Source organism: Leptonychotes weddellii, chromosome 14 (genome assembly GCF_054177405.1).
Source record: "Leptonychotes weddellii isolate Sample4059 chromosome 14, ASM5417740v2, whole genome shotgun sequence".
Lineage (NCBI taxonomy): Eukaryota > Metazoa > Chordata > Mammalia > Carnivora > Phocidae > Leptonychotes > Leptonychotes weddellii.
The window spans coordinates 31,274,175-31,296,675 of record NC_138382.1 but is presented as its reverse complement, the minus strand read 5'-3'; the positions used below and the strand labels follow the sequence as shown (position 1 = coordinate 31,296,675).

The window sequence follows — 22,501 nt, the reverse complement described above, 5'->3', positions numbered from 1 at the left end:
ATTTCTTTGAAAAAAGTGGATGGTATTTTGATGGGGATTGCATTGAATGTGTAGAATGCTCTAGGTAGCATTGACATCTTCACAATATTTGTTCTTCCAATCCATGAGCATGGAATATTTTTCCATTTCTTTGTGTCTTCCTCAATTTCTTTCATGAGTATTTTATAGTTTTCTGAGTACAGATCCTTTGCCTCTTTGGTTAGATTTATTCCTAGGTATTTTATGGTTTTGGGTGCAATTTAAATGGGATCTACTCCTTAATTTCTCCTTCTGTCTTGTTGGTGTATAGGAATGACACTGATTTCTGTGCATTGATTTTATATCCTGCCACTTGACTGAATTCCTGTATGAGTTCTAGCAGTTTTGGGGTGGAGTCTTTTGGGTTTTCCCCATAAAGTATCATATCATCTGCAAAGAGTGAGAGTTTGACTTCTTCTTTGCCGATTTGGATGCCTTTTATTTCTGGAGTAGCCATTTTGTGGCCCTGACAGTATAAACAAAAGGATAGAGACCACACACTAAGGGTAGTGGAAGAAAATTAGAAAGAGCTTGAATCCTTGAAAGTAGCATTGTGCTTGGACTCTCTACCTTTTAAACTTATTTTTTGAGGCTATAATGTATTGCTAATAAAGTACATTGTTTTTTGCCACTCTTTCCCATTTAGGTACTAAGTTCTAGGAAGCCGGGAACACTGTGAAACCTGTTTATCCTTGTAGCTCTGGATCACATTTTCTTAACCTCAGCACTATTGACATCTTGGGCTGATTAATTTTTCAATGTGGAGGCAATTTTGAGTATTGTGGGATGTTTAGCAGCACCCCAATAGATGCCAGTAGCTATCCCACACCAAAATGACTCCAGGGTATAAATTGCCCTCCAGTTGGAACCCCTACTTTAGATGATGGGTTCAATGCTCAGGATTAACAAACTTGTTAACTAATTAGATGTGAGGATTGAGAGGGATGGTAGAATTTAAGAGTGACTTCCAAGGTTCTCTCTTGGGCCGGTAACTGTAGCATTGTATCATGTGAAAGATGAGGAAGCACCTTCTAGTTTGTCAACGTTTCCCTTAAACTGTGGTTTTAAAGTGGAATAGATACTCCAGATGTGACTCTAACACCATGGATTTCTGTTTCTGTATTATGAAGCACAGCATATCTTCATTTGCACACTACTTTTCCTCACTTTTCAGTAGCATAGCATTTCCCCCCTTTATTAGTTGCATTGCACTATTGGCTTACACCGAACTTGAAATCTACTAAAATCTCCTGGTTATTTTGTAAAGAATCCTGCTAGTTCCTGTCTTCCTTCATTGTTTAATTTTGCACTTGTGCTTTTGAGGTGCCAGATTTTGCGTTTTTCCTTTTTACATTTTATCTCTTTTATATCAGGCTCTGTTCTTGGTTTGCTAATATATTTAAAATTTTTTTGTCCTTTCTCTATTTCATATTAGCTCTCTCTGCCCAACATGATGTTCCATTGGCTGGTTGGTTAATAAAAATTTTGCCTAGGCAAAGGACAAAATACATAACATTGACGTATAGTCATGGGCTGAGCTCAGAACAAAGGTCTTATGACCGAATCTTGGAATAGATATTTTAACAGTCAAAATCTTTTTCCCTGCATCCAGTTTTAAAGTGAGCACTGTCTCTGAGGTCTGCTTCTAGGAATGAAGATAGTATATACCTTCAGAGGGACACAAAAGTAATAGTTTTTCATCTTTGATTATATAAGAAGATCCAGCCAGGCTTCTCACTCTGTTTAGACTATAACACTTAGCTCAGTTTGTGGCCCTGGCAAATAATGGGTGCTGATGCAACAGGGCAAGATCTATTTAAGTGGTGTGGAATGGGCTTTCTAGTGAGTGCATAATAACTTCATTGACTGTGTTTTATAAGAGAACTGAAGGACCGAGAACAGTAGAAAATATCCAAGATTGCAAGCGAATATTATTTGAAGAGAATGATATGACATATTACAGAAGAGTAAAGGTCACCTGATCAAGATAACACATAAGATCATATATGACATATTACAGAAGACTAATGGTCACCTGATCAAGATAAGTCATAAGATCAGACAGTGCTGTAAAAGAAACAGAAGTCCTTGAATGGAAGAAAAATAAAGCAACATATTTAGGGAGAAATAATCAAAGCTACAGTTACAATATAATGGGTGTAGCTTTCTCTTACAATTAGTTTTTTTAAATTATTTATATTTTATTTTAAAGATTTTATTTATTTATCTATTTTGACAGAGAGAGAAAGAGAGAGCACAAGCAGGGGGAATGGGAGAGGGAGAAGCAGGCTTCCCGCCAAGCAGGGAGCCCTATGCGGGGCTCAATCCCAGGACCCTGGGACCATGACCTGAGCCGAAGGCAGACGCTTAACGACTGAGCCACCCCGGCGCCCCTCCAAATTATTCTTAATAGACGTTATTTACAAACATCACCACCATCATTATCTTTGTAAAACATCCTTTATTTGTGACTCTTCCCTGCTCCCTCTTACCTGTAGAATGAATTTCAAATTTCTTAGGACTTCATATATGACACCAATTTTATTCCCAATTTATCTTTCTACTCTCCCCATGAAAACTATGCTCTAACCACACTGACCTACTTTTATATTTTTGAATGTTCCATGCTCATCCAAACTTCTGTCACTTTGTTCCTGCTGTCATTTCTGCATGGAGTACCCTTCTCTACTCCTGAATTTGGTAAATCCATTAGCTTTCCTTGAAGCCCACATCAAATGTGACCTTCTCAATTTTATATTCCTTACTTTCCCCTCCCCAAATCCACAGTACCTGGAACTATGTCTGAAATCCAGGATGAGCCCAATAAATGTTTATGAAATGAGTATTTAAAAAAATCTCTGGGGTGCCTGGGTGGCTCAGTCCTTAAGTGTCTGCCTTCGGCTCAGGTCATGATCCCAGAGTCCTGGGATAGAGCCCCACATTGGGCTCCCTGCTCAGCAGAAAGCCTGCTTCTCCCTCTCTCACTTCCCCTGCTTGTGTTCCCTCTCTTGATGTGTCTCTGTCAAATAAATAAATAAAATCTTTAAAAAAATCTCTAAAAATATGATGTGGTGGACTTGGTTTTATTGATGTTTATATGAAATGAAACCTTACATTATACAATAAGTTATCTGAAAAGCTATGAGTATATATTTTAATAAATCAAATGTATTCAGAAAATCAATTCAGTAATGCTATTTGAAAATTTAAAAGATACTATTAGTACATGCATTCTCTTTCACTATCACATTTTGTCTACTTATCTTGTGTACATAGCCTTAAGATTGCTTAGTATAGGGAAAACCAGTAATCAATTGTTTGTGCATCACCTTTTTTTAAGTTTTTAAAAAATATTTTATTTATTTGACAGAGAGCAAATGAGAGAGCACAAGCAAGGGGAGAGGCAGACAGAGAGAGAGAAGCGGGCTCCCCACTGAGCAGAGAGCCCAATGAAGGACTCGATCCCAGGACCCTGGGATCATGACCTGAGCCAAAGGCAGACGCTTAACCGAGTGAGCCACCCAGGCACCCCTGTGTGTATATAATGTTAATCTTGTTTCTATTTCTTGAGTTGAGAATATCAGACTCCCCATTTTCTATAGTGTATGATTACTATTGTTAGTATTTCTTTTGCTGATTTTATTGAAAATGTTTGTTCAGACTGACCAGACTTTAAAATTCTTCTTTGGGAATATAGTTTCAGTAGCCCAAGATCAAAAATAGTAAAAATATTTTATGTTAGAAGATAGGAAGAAGAAAAAAATTAATGAGAGTCTTGCACGAGTGCATAGAAAAGGGGACTGAGGGAATAATATTTTTAATATTTTATTTTGAAAACATACAAAAGGCTGTTAAGTGATAAGAGAATGCTATTTGGAGTCAACACAATCAATTGAATGGTAACTGTAGAACACCGTATCGTGTGTTCTCCACCTTTGTGTCTGGCTTGTGGACCTCTAAGATACTGGAAGAGGAACTGGGAGGTGAAATGTATAAATGGGTAGTTCCTTTTTCAGTGAATTGAGAGGTAGAACATAGTAGCAATCAGATACAGTATCAATTGTCTTTTAAACAAAGTGAAGTTTTTATCACTTCAAAATGGACAATGATTATGATTTTGTTGTGACTTTGACCCTTACACTAAAATGTATGCTGATGCCCAGGGGGAATTCTAGTTTCAAAAAGTTAATTGGGATCCCATTTGTAGCTCCACATAATTGATTTTAATTAATAAATGTGGCTTCCTATATATCTGTTGTTCAATGTCAACAAACGGAAAGGTATTTGCATTTTAACATTGTAGAAATTCCTACTCCTGTATTTTAATCAGAGATTTACTATCATGATTTTTCTTTATACACAAAGCACAATAGCTTATTTACATTGTCATATAGTTGACTTTTAAAACATGCCCCAAATCTTCACACTCTCTGCTTATATACCATGGAGTTGGCGCAAACTACCATTTTTTTTTTTTAAATCTCTACCTTCACACCCATTTTCAGAAATACTACCAGTTCTTAAATGTTGGGGTCTTCTCTAGGATAACTAGGCTGCTTCTCAGCTTTTCTTGTCATGTGTTCAGGAAGCCACTTTCTCAGATTCAGGGTTAGGGTTAGGGTATGTGCTTGGTATTTTGCCGTTCAGGGACCTCTCCAGAGGGTTAGGGTTAGGGTTACTGTTAGGGTTAGAGTTAGGGTTATGGTTAGGGTTACTGTTAGGGTTACAGTTAGGGTTACAGTTAGGGTTACTGTTACGGTTACAGTTAGGGTTAGGGTTAGGCTTAGGGTTAGGGATTAGGGTTAGGGGTTAGGGTATGTGCCTACAACCTACCATTTTATTTATTTTTTTTAATGTTTCAAGTTCTTATTTAAATTTTGGTTAGTTAACATACAACCTACCATTTTAAATAGAGTTAAAACATAGAACCCATTAAAAAAGGTTTTAACTCTTCCCAGTTTTGAAAAACAATACTTAGAGCTCTAATTCTATTGTGCACACATAAGGAAGAAAGTAACAGAGGGAAAGTAAATAAAGGAAGAAATTTAACCTATTATTTTTCAACAAGGTGTTTTTGTGATACTAATACATAAGAGAATTGGTTTTATCATTAGACCCTAGACTGATTAGGATTCTCCATTTTTTCATAGTCTTCATCATAGTGTTGATATTGATCCGTGAGAAGAGGCTGATTTGCTTCATCCATGTTGTTTCTGGCCCTAATCAGGCAAGAAGCACCCCCGAAAATGACTGCAACCAGTAATAAAGCAGCGACTACTGCTATGGTAACAATCTCAGAAATACTAAAATTCCGACCTATTGGAAAAATAAAAGGAAAACAAAGAATAAACAGTAAAATAGTTGCCACCGGAAATCAGATACCCTAAACTTAGGCACTGTTGCAGGCATTTTACCAAATTCTTCATATATAATTTTTACTGGCCACATTGCTGATGATAATAGCACCTGTCGTCTTGAAGGCACGTCCCAGTTTCTCATAGTAAGTGGACCCTATTGGGGTAGTTATTGTTAATTCCATTCTAAAGGTTGAGAAAATGGTGCTGGAGGGTTTGAGCCACTTGGGTGACTTGGTTAGTAGGCACTAGAGTTGGTTTTGGAGCACAAGTCTTTCAGAATCCGTGTGCTGTGCGCTCTTCCACCCTACTGCCTTTGTTGAGAAGGGACTGGAAATTAAACAAGAAACTTTTCAATTTCAAAATCTCAGAAAAAGCAATGAGGAGTATCTCACTCCATTTTTTTTTTTTCATAATAAAGATAATGAGGCACAATTATGTAGTAGAAAAATTGGGGCATATTACATGGGCCTAAGCTCAAAGTTCATTCTCCCTGCCTACTAAGAGTGTGATCTTTGACAATTACCCTTTCTAAGCTAATCATGGCTAGCCCCTTCTACCTTATTTGTAAAGTGAGGATTACAATTGTTACCTCAGAGAGTGGTAGGGATTAATGGGATAGTGTGCTATATAATCAACTTAATTCCAGGTCAGAGCAAGCTCTCAACAAATGCTAAATTCAACCTCTTTATCCCGAAATAAAAATCCACATAACACCTTCTAAATCTAAGTGGAAATTATAGGCCACAGAATACTGTGACTACCTTAAAAGGCAACAAATTTGCTTTGGGAAGTTTCCACAGTAAAGGTACATTTTCAATACTCACTTGGCCACTGAACTTCATAAGTATATCCCAGATTATCTGGAGCAGTAACAAACATTTCTATGTTGGTAACTGGGGGCCAGAATGGCACCATGTTGTATTGTCTATTGTGCCCAATTGGGGCGTTTTCCAGTGGAAACGTGGATGCATCTAAAATATGCCAAAGACATCTTGTTAATAGACATAATAAAGTTAGTATTAATAGATTATTATGTTCTGAAGGTGACCTGAAATATTCTAGGATAACATAAAAATTTCTTTTATATTTTACACTGCATAAAGACATAAAAATAGTTTCACTACAGCAGAAAAGGGAATTGCATAAAACAGAGTTCAAATGCTTTGAATACAGCACTAGCGTATCATTCAATAGATCAAAAAAGTTTAAAAGCAGGGAAGTTTTAGTATTTTATCATCTATGACGATCACTAATTGTTTGATTTTTAAATTACAGAAACTTATTTGAAAAAATTCATTGGACTTATTTTTCCAAAGATGGACCTGTAGTTTGCTGTAGCTTCATCTTAAATTTAAATTTGAGAGGTACTGTATCTAATGGAAATTTGTCCTTGAATGTGAATATATCTGTTTAGTATTCTTCACTTTTTCTGTTTATCTTCAGAGATATAAATATTAACTTATCTCCAGATTTTACTCTGTTAGAAAAAACACTTACAATTTTAAATCAAGCTCCTGGAATATTATTTACTTCCTGCCACCTCTCCTCTTTCTACTTAAATGCAAGTTACAGGCGTTTATATTATTAGGGAGTTTCTGTCATCAGGGATAAAAGGAGTGATACGCTCTTTGTGGCAAAAGATTATTCTTTTTTGCTATTGTTGTTCTGCATTTATGTTGATGCAACTAAACCAGATGGGATAACTCAAAACCAGAGTTGGAAGTGGGCTTGGGCAGGACATAAGTGGGAATATATTTAGAAGAGCTGGAATATGTGAGAAGGCTAACAGAGTATTAGATTTTTCTGTTTGCAGGAAGTATATTATCTGAACAGTCACTGTGATCCTGGGAAGCACAGAAGAGTGTTTTAGCATCTACTTTGAAAAAAACAATTGATCATAAAAATGGTATGTAGTGTTAATATTTTTGTGACTTTAAATTTACTATGTATTAATGCTAATTAAATATTTATCTATTCAAATCTGTTGAGCTTTTTCCAATGCCAGACACTGGTCTAGCCATGGAGGTGATGGCACTGAACAAAACAGACAAAATGCCTGAGGTCTCAAGGGACTCACATTTTGGTGTATTATTTTTAATTATTTATTAAAGTTAGATATTAAAGTTAATAATTTAGATCTAATTTTTTAACTTTCCATTTCACCTTTCTACTAGAACCTGACTTGATCAGCCTCAACTCAGTTCAGCGTCAGCTGTGTGATAAAGTCATACCCATTAAAATGAGTGGAGGAACAATCACAAAAATAACAAACAATAACAGTAGAATTGTCATGAACTTTCCTATGCAAGACCCTTCAGTGGCTCCCCATCTCAGAGGTTCATCCAACATCCCTCAGGATCTCCCCTTGTCGTCCCTCTGACCTTATTTCCCATCATTTTCTTTCCACTCTCCACTCTGCTCCAGTCACAGTGGACTCCTTTGTTCATCTAGGGATGATCTTCCTCATGCATTTACCTCATACTCCCTAACCCCATTCCTGCTTTTCTTTGTCTACAAAGACTCTCCCCGATCTAACATACCATATATTTATTTACATGTTTTTACTGTCATTTCTACTAACAACTAGGAGAGTCCCAGGAGGGAAAATATTTTTGTGCGTTTTTTATTCTACTGTATTTCTGGTACCTAGAAGACTATGTAAGAACAGTAGGTGCTCATACTCTATTTTCCAGCCTTACTGAGGTCCACCTGACAAAAAATTGTCTATATTTAAGGTGTGTGACATGATGATTTACAAATGGTCAGCAGATATGTGAAAAGGTACTGAATATCACTAATCATTAGAAAATGCAGATTAGAACCATAATGAGAGATCACACGTCTTAGGATGGTGATTATCGAAAAGAGATAACAAGCGTTGGCAAGAGTGTGGAGAAATGGGAGCTGTTGTGCACTGTTGGTGGGACTTGGTGCAGCTACTGTGGAAACAGAAATGGAAGTTTCTCGCGTGCCTGGGTGGCTCGGTTGGTTGGGCGACTGCCTTCGGCTCAGGTCATGATCCTGGAGTCCCGGGATCGAGTCCCGCATCGGGCTCCCTGCTCGGCAGGGAGTCTGCTTCTCCCTCTGACCCTCCCCCCTCTCATGCTCTCTATCTCATTCTCTCTCTCAAATAAATAAATAAAATCTTTAAAAAAAAAAAAAGAAATGGAAGTTCCTCGAAAAATTAAAAATAGAACTACCATATGATCCAGCAATGCCACTTCCGGGGGTGTATGTAAAAGACATGAAATTAGTATCTCAAAGAGATGTCTGCACCTGTGTCCATTGCAGCGTCACTCACAATAGCCAGGATATGGAATCAGATAATATTTGTGAAAGGATTTGAGTTTACGTGTAATTACTTCGTTTCTCTCGGGGCAAAATAGTAGTGATTGGTCCTAGGAAATGTATAAACTGCTTCTTCTGAAAAAACTGAACTTCTGGAGTACTATATTTAAAACTTAATTCACATAATTCTCACTTAAAAAAAAGAGACTTGAATTAAATGTGCACATGGATACAAAATGTTAGTGAATAAAAATTAACATTATATTAAATAAAGTTTGAATGTTCTATACTGTTCTACCTCAGGTCTAATGAGAGGATTCTGTAACAGACATTACCCTGTGAATGACTATAATTTCCTTCAGCTGTAAAATGTAACTCTTATTCCATTCTGACCCTAATAATTTTATATACCTATGATTTTTGAAGAGTTCTCATTATCTATAAAAACTGTTTAATACACCCTTAAAAATAATTCCATCCTCCACTCATAGACTTATTTTCAACAGAGACTTCTACAATAAGGATAATTTTAGAAATCTTCCCAATCGTTTTATTTTTTTCTCTAACATAGTTGTTCTATGACATTGTTTTTCAAGGGACATTTGCAGATACATGGACTATTTAAGCAGGTGGTTAATTGTTAGTGTTTGGCGTTCATGCAATTTGTAAGTGTTTACATTGGCTTGTCCTATAATTTTATGGCCATATTTTGTCAGAATATGCTCCAGGTACCCTATTTTTCATTTATGGTGCTTTTCCCTCCACTACTCTCCAGGTGACTGAGAGATCTTATGCTATTTATAGCACAAACAAAGGGAGCAGGAAGAAAATAACTAAGAAGAAAGGTGTTTATCTGGTTCATCAATGACCTTTAATGGATTGTTATGAATGTGAAATAATGATCTTTTCAATCAAGATATGTAAAGCAAAGGAATACTTGTTTTCATGGTTGAAAGAAAGCTCCCCTTAAGAGACTTGCCAGAGTAACCAAGATTCTCCACTTCCTCTTACTTCTTAAGTAAGTGTTAAGTAAGAAAAACTTACTAACGGCCCTGGCATTTTGAAGGGCTGCATAACTATAATTCATACATTGTTGTCTAGTTCCCAGAAGTGTATGTTTAATGGAAGTTTTTGTTCATTCCTAAACCTATTAACTCCAGTTTACTTGTTACTGTCATAAAAGTAATATAGCTAAACATACGTAAAATGATAATTATGATTGTGGAAAAAGAGGGATTTTGTGTTCTATTAAATACATGAATGCTTAGGAAATATTTGTTGAAGATGAATGCCTGAGATATTGGGTAAGAATTAGGAGTGAGCACTGTGGTTGTAAAGATAAGGTAGGCATTATGATAATCTAGAATAATACTGCACTCATTGCATCTCAAGGGTTGTTAATTTCTTGTTTCGCTTAAAAAATAGACATTGTAAATTGTAGATAATTCATTATGGTTGTAGGTATGTATGTAAATACATATGAAATAGGTGGCACTCCAATCAGTGAATTCATAGCAGGTGATGAATGAATATTTACGTGTAAGTTATTGGTTTCTTCAGTGATTTTCTGATGGAACATATGATTTTGATCAACACATTAATTAATTCTCATAATCAGGTTGGATTAGAGGTTTCTACTGCACACACACACACACATACACACACAAAGAAATAAGAGACTGGTCGAATTGGATAGATAAATCAATAGATAGTTAATCCACAACATTATATTTGTGTGTGTGATGAAGTAAAGGCACAGAAGGCAAAATTTAGAACAGTTTTGAAATATGAAAATGTATAATGTTTTAACCAATAGAAGCACTGTCATTATTTGAAAAGTAATGTGAGCCTTTTGGCTAAATAGAAGTGAAGAGAAAAAGGCCTTTTCAATAATATATTTTTTTAAATGCATTAAAATGAAGTTGAAAGAGATTCTCTATGCTGTGATAAAAAACCAATATTAACTTTTCAAGTTGGGCAAAATTTCCATTTATAGGAGGCCAGAAGTAATAAAAATCAAAACTGTGGATTGTGAGTATAATTTTTTGTCTTTTAGGTATTGAAGAAGAGCTCAGTAAGATTTTTTTATTCACAATAAAAATGTTCCAAAAAAAAAAAAAAGGCAATGCCAATGTTCATTGGAAGATATGGGGAAGAAAAAATTGGGCAGCATGATAGTCATCTTTTCATACCACAAATGAGAAGAGATTACGTGCTTAGTCCGAGTGAATGCTAGTAAATATCCTCTTCTAACCGCTGTAAGGGATGTTTTGTCAGCATTTTCAAAGTAGTTTGGGATATTTGGAAACGGCTAGATATCATAGCTATTTTATCCTTATTTTGAAGTGCAGTTTAGATGTGTCAAGTGCTTACTCTGTAATGATAACTATAGCACCTAAGCAGTCTCCTTGGTGAGCCTGCAAAAAATCATATGAAAACATCTTACCAGCATGATATCTCCTCAGCCATTCATCAAAGACCGCATCAGTGAAAGTATGTAGGAGGACAAAAATAGGGTCATTTGGAGATAAATGGGTTTGTCCCCCTGTTCCATTCAGAAATAGATGAGCCAGATTGTGAAGGCTTCGAATAGCAGGGTCATACTTTCCTGTGGGATCGCTATAACCTAAATATAAAAATAGGGGTGAGAATAGTAAAAACCGTCACAAACATCTTACTTCTCAAATCAGCAACAGTGATTGTATAGGGAAACAATTTTTCCTAAGCTTTTTCAGGCCAATTTTTACCTTAATATAATAGCATCGCTTCTCTGGACCTATGGTTGGTGACATTTCCTGCTATGCCCAGAGGTAGGTTAGCTTTAAGCCAGTGGCCTGACATGCTAAATGTAGCCTCTAGGTGAAAAATAATGACCTGCAAAGGATACCAGTCAAAATATATAGAACACACTATTTTGACAAGGCAAACGTTGGTCTAGTGGAAATAAAGACAAGGGAAGTCTCTAGCTCCTTCTAAAAACTGCTGACACATCGGGAGAACATCCCTCTAATTGTCCTAGAACTTACATTGTCAGATGTTGTTTTAGTTTACTACCTTATTCCTTTTGACTGTCAGCAGATTTATTTTTGGAAAGTTATCTTATTTTTGTGGAAAAGTCACAATTTCTCAGAGCATTCTTACCATGTCTGTACTAGTTTTAAACATCTGGAGAGCCTATTGGTTGAAACATTTATATAACTTCTGGCAATTATTGGTATTCTATATATACATTTCCTGTATTCTATATGATATATATATGCTATTCCCATATAATATGTACATATTCCGTATTACATGTATTATATATTTCTCATGTTATATATCCCATATTATATATTATATGTATTTTCCACACATATTTTCATATATATTATACATATTATATATATCATGTCTATATATATTGGGCAGAAGGTAAGGATAGATCACAAATAAAAATGGAGAGTCTATGATGTGGGGTGGAGTTATAAGTGTGCGTGTTTGGCTTTAAGAATCAGAGGTGGGAGAGCAGGGAAAGGTTACATATTATAAAATAAAATTAGAATTTAAAATACATTAACCCATTTGTATAATTACACTCACTCATTTATTTAGCCATGTTTCATACATTTATTCCATTATTTTATTTACAAAATGTTTAAAGATTGCCTGTAACATACAGGGCATGTTGGTAGGCTCTGGTCCTTTCATACATTCTGTCAGGAAATCAGAATAATTTGTCTTTTGATTGATTTAGTTGAATTTTTATAGACCTTCAAAAAAAGTTACAGGAATGATACAAACTTAAATGAAATATATGCCCCAGCCAGGCTTTATTGGCTGTCAGCTAATTGTTTAGAATTTTTTATTGTTATTTTTAAAGAAAAATTTTAATAAGCTCTCAAAGTCTTCAATATTATTTGACTCTATTAGAATTTGATATAGTTATACACCTATTGATCAGCCACCTAACAGATTTGAGTTTAAATACTTTTTAGGTACTTAAGAGATTGAAGAATAATTTCCAAGGGCTTCTCCTATGATAATTAAAAAGAGTTTCATGGTCTGACACTTTACTTAACAAGTTCTTTCTTGAGCAGAGAATTGTGACTGCGTCGTAATTGGAGGCAACATCATGTAAATTCACAGGATCAGTGTGTCTTTCAAAGATTTTTCAAAGAGATCTGAATGTGAACAGTTCATTGTGGGGCTGTGATAACCAGATGAATTCAAAGCGCTGATTTCTTTTACTTACCTTCCACAGTGTTTCGGAAACTGTTTGTAGAATTGGAATAAAAAGGAGGGGTGTCGAATAAACCAACTTCCAAGCACTGAGCGACATCCTGTGGTTCTGGAAGACGTTGCACCATTGGTCTAGCCACATTTCCAGCTGGATTTCTCCTAATTGGCCCACCCTCGGTACCTGGAAAAAGGATGGGCTATGTAAACATTTATAGAATATTTAGAGATCTTATCTTTGCTCTTTAATTTTTATACATAGCAAGAACATGGAAAGATAGGTTCTCCTTGGTAGAAGAGAAAGTTTTAAAAAATACATACTTAGGGGCATTACAGTGAGAAAATTTAAGTTATCATGCAAGCAGAGTTAGATTTGTGATACATAAAATCACTGGAAGAAAAAAAAGGTCACAAAACAGAGGTTCTGGTATTTGTTTAATCAATGTATGCTTCTGTAATGAGAATATATTAACATCAAAATTCCTTGGAAAATTGAATTTTACCAAAATAATCTCATAAACCTAAATTCCACACTGAAATCTATATTTCACATATATGTGAAATTTTGTACTCAAATGCTATTTGTTTCAAGCCTTCAGAGAAATAAAGAAAAACAGTCTAAAATTTCTTTGGGAGGTGGTCTATATTTCAATAGATTCATATTTTACAGCAATTGATGTGAGCAAATAAACTTTTTTTTTTTTTAAAGATTTATTTATTTGACAGAGAGAGAGACAGCGAGAGCAGGAACACAAGCAGGGGGAGCGGGAGAGGGAGAAGCAGGCTTTCTGCCTAGCATGGAGCCCGATGTGGGACTCGATCCCAGGACCCTGGGATCATGACCTGAGCCGAAGGCAGGCGCTTAACGACTGAGCCACCCAGGCGCCCCAATAATTAAACTTTTTAAAAGGCAGTAAGAAAAACAGGCAAACAAAGAGCTGTGATACTAGGGGTAATAGGATAGGTGCCTTAAGGGAGGGAGGGAAGGAGAGAAAGAGAGGGGAAGAGGCAGACAGGAAGGTAGAGAAGGGGCACAGAGAGACAAAGAGACAGAGACGGAGAGAGAGTATCAATCCTTTCCAGTTGGATGACTCCAGGAGGGCGCCATTAAAGAAGAGAGATTTGCAAAGAGCCCTGAAGGACTGAGGAGAATTTTCAGGTGAAATAGGAGAAATGTTACAAGTCAAACATTTTAGGCAGAGGTAATAACGAGAGATGCTAAGCTTTCTCCTATCTGTAAGATAAGCTCCGTCAGAGCAAGAACTCTATCTGTACTTGCTCACCAGTACATCCCTTAATCTTGGCACAGTGCCTGGCATAGAATAGATGCTAAATCATCATTTGTTGTATGCTGATGTATGGAAAGATCGTGTTGGCTGTAACAGAGGTCCGCGTGGGAAATGGCTTGCCTGGAGTAGAGGGCGATGTAAGACAGTAGCGGATGGTGAGAACAATGAAAAGCTACAGAGCAATAGGAGAAAGTTACATTTAATTCAATAGGAAGTGAAGAGAAGTCGTAGGTAGGTGGGAGGAGAGGAGATTGGTTAGGAGCATTTTGCATTTGTCTGTTCCAGTGGTCTCCAGAGAAGCGTGTGTGTCCTAAGAGTATCTGCAGAATAATCCACTGGGATGAGAGAGGTGATATTACAATGTGAACTTGTATTCATCTTACCTCACTCATAAAGCTTACTCTGTTGTAATGTTTATTATAATTAACATAATGATTATACCTGATGAATTAGCATAGTAAATTTATTTATATAATATAAAAATAAAACATATGCCAAGATTGAGATTGGAAAGTAGATGCACATTTTTTAGGCATACATTATTATTAGTACTTTCAGATACCACTGGGTAAACTATCAATTCAAGTTTATGTTTTAGGGATTATTGTTCAGGAGGTGTCAATAAATTCCAAGAAAAAATTATAACTTACATGGGTTTCAAAAACACCACATTTCTAATTTGCTCTCATGGAGTTTCATAGTGGAGAATTCCGATAGTAAAGAAACTAGTTTAAACCAGTTTAATTTAACCCAGGGCTATTTAGATTTGTTTGCACATGGACAACCTCTGCCAATGCACCTAAAAACATCGTACGGATTGGAGTCTTGTGGAGTTTTCACGCAGGAAGGAATAAAAAGTTCTGAGTGTCTGAAGGAGAAAGTAGATTTAGGAAATACTGTGTAGAAACAGCATTTTTCTTGTGATGAATCAGCGATGATATTTTACTGGTTAGAAGAGGCTTAGGTGTCACTAATTCACTCTTTCAAAGTTACCAAGTTTGGTGCATTAATGGGACATTGGAGAGACATCGTGCAACAAGCCCATGATAACACAGGCATGGGATATGCAAGGAAGATTTGCCTTAAAAATGTTCATTCATGGCTGTCCTGTAAAAGATGATCAATGGAACCACAGGAATGGATCATTTCATCCAAAGACAGTAGAGAAAGGAAAGAATCCCTAGGAGAATTACTTTTTTAAAAAGATTTTATTTATTTATTAGGGAGAGAAAGAGAACATGCAAGCACAAGCAGGGGGGCGGGGCAGAAGGCAGAGGGAGAAGCAGGCTCCCGGCTGAGCAGGAAGCCAGACACAGGGCTAGATCCTAGGACCCTGGGACCATGACCCGAGCAGAAGACAGAGGCTTAACTGACAGAGACAGCCAGGCACCGCTTTCTAGGAGAATTATATAAGATATCATATTAAAGCATTTGGCACCATATCAGATACATAGTATGTGTTGAATCAACTATTAGTTTCCTTTTCTTTTCTTTCACTGGCCTAATAAATAAAATGCTTGGTATTTATATCTTGAACTAAGACAAGGAGTAATCTTCAAATTTGTTTCATTTAAAGTACATAATCTTAATTTTTCATGAAACTATGTGTCCTGTTATGAGACTTAGACTAACCGACCAAAAGACTGTGATGAAACAGTATCTTCTCTCCTATTTACCCACGTAAGCTGTGCTATACTTTGGTATCCAATCATCTGTATGACCAGAAAATGTCTGGAAAAAAATCCCAGGCCAAAATACAATAGCCTGCTCAGAGATTAATATTTTGGTATCTAAAGATATATTGATTCTCAATTTTATTTCAAGGGGGGGGGATCACTCATTCAGCATGCCAAACAAATGAGAAATTTATTCTAAGTTTTAAACTTCTATAGAAAAAACTTAATACACTGTCACTTCTCTCTTCCCTTATTCCTATACACAGGTAAACAATCTTCTAATGGTGAAAAAAATCTACTGATTTTTTTTTGTTCTATTTAGAATATTCTTTTTTTAAGAATATCCTTTTTTAAGTTTATAAAGGAATTTAATATTTTAAACTTAAGAGAATATATGTAAAATGTACTATGAAGATGTTAATAAAATAAATTCCCCCAAATCTAGTTTTTACATGGAAGAACAAGTTTAAAATAACCAAGCATGCCTGAAGAAGAAAAATAAGACGGGGTAGGGAGACTCTAATAATTAAGACCTTGTGTTAGTACCACAGAGACTAATAATGTGATCCAAGGAAGAGAATGGTACACTCAGGAACAGATCCACATATAACAGAAACTTGGCCTAAGGCAGAAGTGGCATTTAAATCACTGGAGAAAGGATGCTAGCTAAGACAGCTGGTTAAGCTTTCTCTCTAAGTGTTTGCTTTGAGAGAGATGGAAAGTAGTTAGCAGGCAGACATTTTCTGTGTAGTATCTTCCTTTTCTTTTCTTTTTTTTTAAGATTTATTTATTTATTTGATTTATTTGAGAGAGAGAGAGCGCGCACAGGGGGAGGGGCAGAGAGAGAGAGAGAGAGAGAATCTCAAGCAAACTCCCCTCTGAGCACAGAGCCTGATGCCAGGCTTGATCCCAAGACCCTGAGACCATGACCTGAGGCAAAACCAAGAGTCTGACACTTAACCGACTGAGCCACCAAGGCGCCCCAGAATCTTCCTTTTCTTAAAGATATCCTTCACATTACCTTTTGTTTTTGACCCTCAGACTAGAATTGTACTCTTTGGGCACTTCAACTCTTTCTGCACATTTCAGATTTCCCAGGGAAACAATTTTCTATGAAATTCTAGCACAAGACACATGACTACTAAGCAGTGCTGAGTGTGCTAAGAGGATGATGAATTTTATATAACTATACATTTCCAAAATAAGAGAGTGAACGTTTACAGAATAAGAGAGTGAGCAACGCACTAACCAAATTGCTTAAGGGAAGCAATATAAAAATGTATAGACACTTTCTGTCTGCCCTGGAACCTTAGAGATTTCCTTGAATAGCCCCAGTGTTCAAGGAATATATCTGTACATTGATTCTCTAAAGTAAAAGTAGATTTTCTTCTGAAGTCCTTAGTAGAATGAAGGGCCTTCAGGCAACACATTTAACCTCTTTATCTAGTAGGGAATTCTGAATCCTGGATGTCATTTGGAACTTACTATTACAAAGGGTTCCCAGGGTATCATAATCCTCCAAGGATTCACAGACCACTCGCCATTGAGAAAAGACAGAATTCAGGCTGATAAGAGTGGGATCAAAGTTGCTTCTCGATCCCATCAGGTCATCGGTGCAAATGTCACAGATGTTCCTCCCAGTCGCAAAATTCCAGTAGGGAAGGGAGAACGAAGGATCCTGCAACATTTCCTAGATCACAGAAACTATTATTAGTGTTCTCTGCTTTTGTTTAAAATTCTCCCTCTTCGCTTGGTTTTCTCCCTGGCAGTCTATCAGCTCTCTTGGGGCAATTAGAACGAGTGAGTATATCCGTGGTGTCTGAGGAGCCAGAGGAATTACATACCTTATTTAGCAAATCTTCTCATATACCACAAGGAGTCATTGAGGCACTAGAGAGAATGAAACTCAACTCATTATAGAGAAGTTTCTGCATATGATTTTTTTTTTTTAGGAGGGGGGAAGTCTTCCCTTTCCTTTTTAGGCAAGTAATTACATTTCTGTTGCTTATACCAAAAAATCTCAATAATAACTTTCGCTCCTTGACTCTTTATCTCCTTCTGTTTTCATATCTTTAATTCAAGCATCACTAAGTCTGGGTCTGTAGCCAGATCCAACCTTTAAATATGTTACGTAGAGCAGTACTTCTTGTTTTGTGTCTGTCTTTTAAAATTTAACTTAAATGACTTTAGGCATTTGGAGTCTGGCCTTTAAAATGTTTTGGGGGTTAGCAAGGGTAGTGGAAGACACCTACAGATTAGAGTGAGGCAGACCTCAGTGGTATGTTCCAGGTTTTCCAAGCACCAGATACATGGATTTGACTTTTCATGGGTTACATAGGCTCTTTCACACTTACCTTATCTGCCTGGGCACTGAAGGTGTTTTACTTAAAGACCCCTGCTTCAGAATATAAACTGTGAAGGCTTGGGTTTCTGCTTGAAACAAATACCGTCAGGAAATGTTAAACGGAGGCAAAATATTTCTTTGTGCATACTGTTCTTTAGCCCAGGAACCAAGTTTCCCTTCAGAGCTGACCTCAACAATTTTAAAAGTACTGGACTCAAGATCACCTGCTTATTTTATTGAGTTCCCTAAAACATGTATTTATTGTACTTGTTCTCATTCCCTTAGGCCTTTGGGGAGTTATGTTTAAGAGTGTAGAGCATGCCATTGTTTTATCTCACCTCCAAAACATTTAGTACATTTCTGCTTTTTTACTCTAAGCCCTTTCTAGGAAGCATCTCCTTGTCCTCGGGGTATTTTAGAGGACCAAAAGCTTTCCAAGGTATCCTCGGTTATTGATCTCCAAGGGTTTAGAGTCCTTGTTTAGAAGCCATTGTTCTGGTTCATGAAAATTAGTGACAGCTTCCAAGGGATCATTAAGAGTCAGTTTGTGGTTCAGAACTGACATTTGGGAGCTGGAGCATATTCATGTGGCATTTCAACTGTGCATTACATTTAGACTGTAATTTGTTGGATCCCTTGTGCTGTTGGGTTTTAAAAATGTAAGTCATAGAGGTCGAAGTTTACACAGGAAAAATCGAAGCTTTCAGATACTTTCCACCTGCCCTTTCGTTTTGGTGTGCCCGTGGGAAAATGACTTGAAGGCACGGAGATCTGGAGGTGATTACAAATGACAGATTTATCTACTCATAATCTACTAAATGTCTTACTTGTAATCAGAGCTATAAAATATGAAGTTCAGAGTAGCAGATGAATTAATTTAATCACTCTCAAACCGCATATGTTTGGACTGCTTTCATACCAATATTTTATTCTGTATTTTAGGGCATTAATCCTCTCTCTTCTAACCATTTATTTTCTTGTGATAATGCTGAACACAGGCATACTGCAAATCAATAGATGAATCTAAGCACCTTTTCTGCCCTCAGATATTTTCAGATTAATTTTTAGATTTTAATTTGAGGGAAGGAATCCATTTCACTTAGAAAACAGGTTCACTTTGTGGATTTCCTAGTTCAGATCTAATAATTTAAAATTTCATTTGAAAATTCCAATACCTTTCTCAAGAAAAAGCAATTGGCAAAAGAAACTATAATAATAAAGTATCTGTGTTAGCGGGATGCTTTAATGTGGTTTGAGCCTCTCTGCTTAAAAATAAGCAGGAGATACTTATGTTTGGGTTGAGGTTCACTTTATGCCAGAAAAGTTGATGCCTTTTAAGTAAAAATGCTATCTGATTTATGAGATATTTTGTTAGGTTTCTTCCACAAGCCTTGAAGTGGTACGGGGCATGGGGACAAAATGGCATTCAGTGAAAATATGAGAGTATAAATGGAAAAGATTTTTTTTTTCATAATTTAAACCCTGTACCACATTAGAATCATCAGGTGGTCTAATGGGGGATGTATTTGGGACTTGGTAGCCTGAGAAGTGTATGTACACTTGTTTCATCCAAACCAGGAGGAGGGGGTATTGGTTTACATTCGAGAAGGAAGACATAGCAAATGAGAGTCTTTTGTTGCAAGCTATATGAAGACCATTTTTTTTCAATTACAGAGCTGTAGAATATGCCTAACACTTTAAATCACACCTACAAATGTCCCAACTGGCTGCCTCGTTGTTGATGTTATTCTCTTTTCCCTTCATGAAAGATAAAGATTAATTAATGAGTAAGTAATCTGTACAGGGAGAAACTTCACAGAATGTCAAAGGCAGATTAATCACATGTTTAGATCATTGAGAACCAGTGAGTTAAGATGACTTACAAACTGGACCTGAGAACCGAAACGCTTCCTGCATACCTGCATGTCTCTCTCCAACTGCAGGAGGTGTTTCCTGTGCCACGTGAGGAAAGCTGGTCCTTCGTGAGAGAAATCCACTTCAAAGCTTTCCTGGCCTGGCCCAAGGAAAGTCTTTTTGACTGAGTAATAGTGTGTCCAAACAAAGTAGTTATAAATGGAAATGTTCTCAAACTGTGGCGTGTTGCGATCAGGCCCCAGTATTTCTTCTGATCTCCTGGTCGCAATGACAAACTGAGGGTGAATTGTGCGCTTTGCCATATCTAAGGCCTGGACGAAGCGGTTCTTCTCTTCTGCACTTAAGTCCAGAAGGTTTCTCCTGACTTCAAGAAGGTTCAAACATGAAAACATCAGCCTCGTGAGCATAATCATAACACCATGTCCCATTTACCCACTAATGATAATTTGCATGCATGCTTAAATCATGTTATACTTTTTAAAATACCCCTTACTAAAATGCCTTCTTTAGGTCTGTTTTCTAGCGGGCCACGCCCCCCTCCCTCCGCCCCTCCCCCCCAGGATTTCTGTTAGCTTTCTTTAATCTAACTGTGGACTTTATGATTCTGTGATCTTATATTTATTTCTGCTCATCATGGGCATATTTGGGGAACTTTCTACCTTCTTAAAAATCATAAACCTTGCAGAAACATGGCAGAGTGGTTAAGACCAGAGACTTATTCTATGACTCTGCACACATTTTTCTGTCTCAGTTTTTCATCTGTAAGGTGTATGTAAAAACAATATCTGCTTTACATAGCTGTAAAGATTAAAGAGGACACACATAAAAATTATATCAGAGCCTGGCTCATAACAAAGACTCAATAAAAGTCTTGTTAAACCCTTGGTCCAATGTTTGGCACATAGAAAACAACCAAGTATTGCTGGATTTACTCTTTAGAGCCTTGTTATTTATTGCGATTTAATAAGGCACAGGCGAGACTTGTCATCTCAAATGGCTGAACTTGATCATAGCAGTGGGCAGATCCATCGTGGGTTAGTCAGGGCAGTGGAAGAAGCTCATGGTTTAGAGCTAGACTGACCTCAGGGGTGAATTCCAGGGTTTCCAGGTCCCAGCTATATGGATTAGACCTTTCTGAACCTCACTTACCATAATTAACGTAACTACCTTGAGATGTTTCTGAAAGGTCTAGTCATAAACACCTAGCACAGTTCCTCGAATAGCATGATTGCCCAGTAAGTGTTTCAGAAGCAAATCCCATTACTCAGATCTGAGCCTTGACTCTTTAAACGGTATAAACTTATTCGCCTCTCCAGGCCTCAGCTTTCTCAGTTGAGTTATAGGATTTCCAGGTATTCTTCCAGTTCCAATGATTTAGTTTTCTCTTAAACACATTGAGTCTCAGGAAGAACTGTGCCTCCACTCATATCCCCACTTACCTATGAGAACCCTCTGGTCACAGGCAGCTCCTCTCCATCCAGGACGGCAAGTCCCACAGTTGTGTCCTGAGAAATTGTCATTGCAGAGGCATGTCCTGTTGAAGAACCTTGTGGGCCAAGCCTCCCGATCATCTCTGCCGTCATGGGGGTAGTGGGCGCTGTGGGGTCGGGAGTCTGCAGTCACTGCCTCACACCTGCCCCGCCCCGATGAGGAGCCACAGCGGTCAGTCCCGGGCCCAGACAGGGGGGACAGGTCTGGGCAACACACACCATTTCTTAAGGCCTCAACAGTGGCACACTCTCTTGGGAATTGAGCCCAGGTCTGATGAAAAAAAAGCAAGGGCAAGAAGATGCATCCCAGAGAGAGGAGTTTATGAGCTTTCATTCTGCTCTAAGCAAGAGTGAAGAACAAATCTCTGGTTTGCAGCCCTTTGTGCAGAGACTGAAGCACATAAATAAAAACCAGGCTGAAAAGGAGAAAACACAATGAATTACCTAAGTTTTCCTTCTGTACTGTTATAAACAGGCATGAGCCCTCCCCAGCCCCCTTCAAAATGCTTTTCATATCTGTAAAATGACATTTCTAGCAAATCATAAAAATAGTAATTTACCTTTAAAAACTTGACATGTTTAATACCTACATAATTAAAGACCCTGTCCTAGCATTCAGCTTTCTTCATCTTAAATTTCTATTTATTAAAAAAAAAATACTCATCATAGGTGTCTCTTAACAAAAGCACTCATTAGCAGGTCACAGCCATTAATTACATTTAACCATGAAGCTGGAAGAAGAATTGGAAGCAGATCTTCAGCAAGTTAATTTCCGTGACTTGAAGTCTCCCATCTTAATGGAGTTTTGGCGCGAGTCCACCCACTCCCCATAGAGCTTCTCTCCAGTACCTTACACTCCGGAGGGGATTCTCTGATGAACCCCTCTTAGAGCTGAGTGTTTTATATTTGCTTCTCTCCTGATGTCAGAGCTGTTAATGCCATGTGG

General features: G+C 37.2%; 1 protein-coding gene across 1 annotated transcript; it reads right to left on the bottom strand.

The window, feature by feature from the left end:
• Nucleotides 1-4,683: 4,683 nt before the first annotated feature.
• TYRP1 (tyrosinase related protein 1) lies at nucleotides 4,684-21,989 on the bottom strand. The gene is made up of 7 exons (XM_006727408.3): nucleotides 21,505-21,989; nucleotides 20,110-20,429; nucleotides 17,332-17,536; nucleotides 12,898-13,065; nucleotides 11,110-11,289; nucleotides 6,200-6,346; nucleotides 4,684-5,334 (listed from the first exon to the last, which is right to left on the bottom strand). The coding sequence occupies exons 1-7, from the start codon at nucleotides 21,887-21,889 to the stop codon at nucleotides 5,129-5,131; spliced, it is 1,611 nt and encodes a 536-aa protein (XP_006727471.1). The 5' UTR covers nucleotides 21,890-21,989; the 3' UTR covers nucleotides 4,684-5,128.
• Between the last annotated feature and the right edge of the window lie 512 nt (nucleotides 21,990-22,501).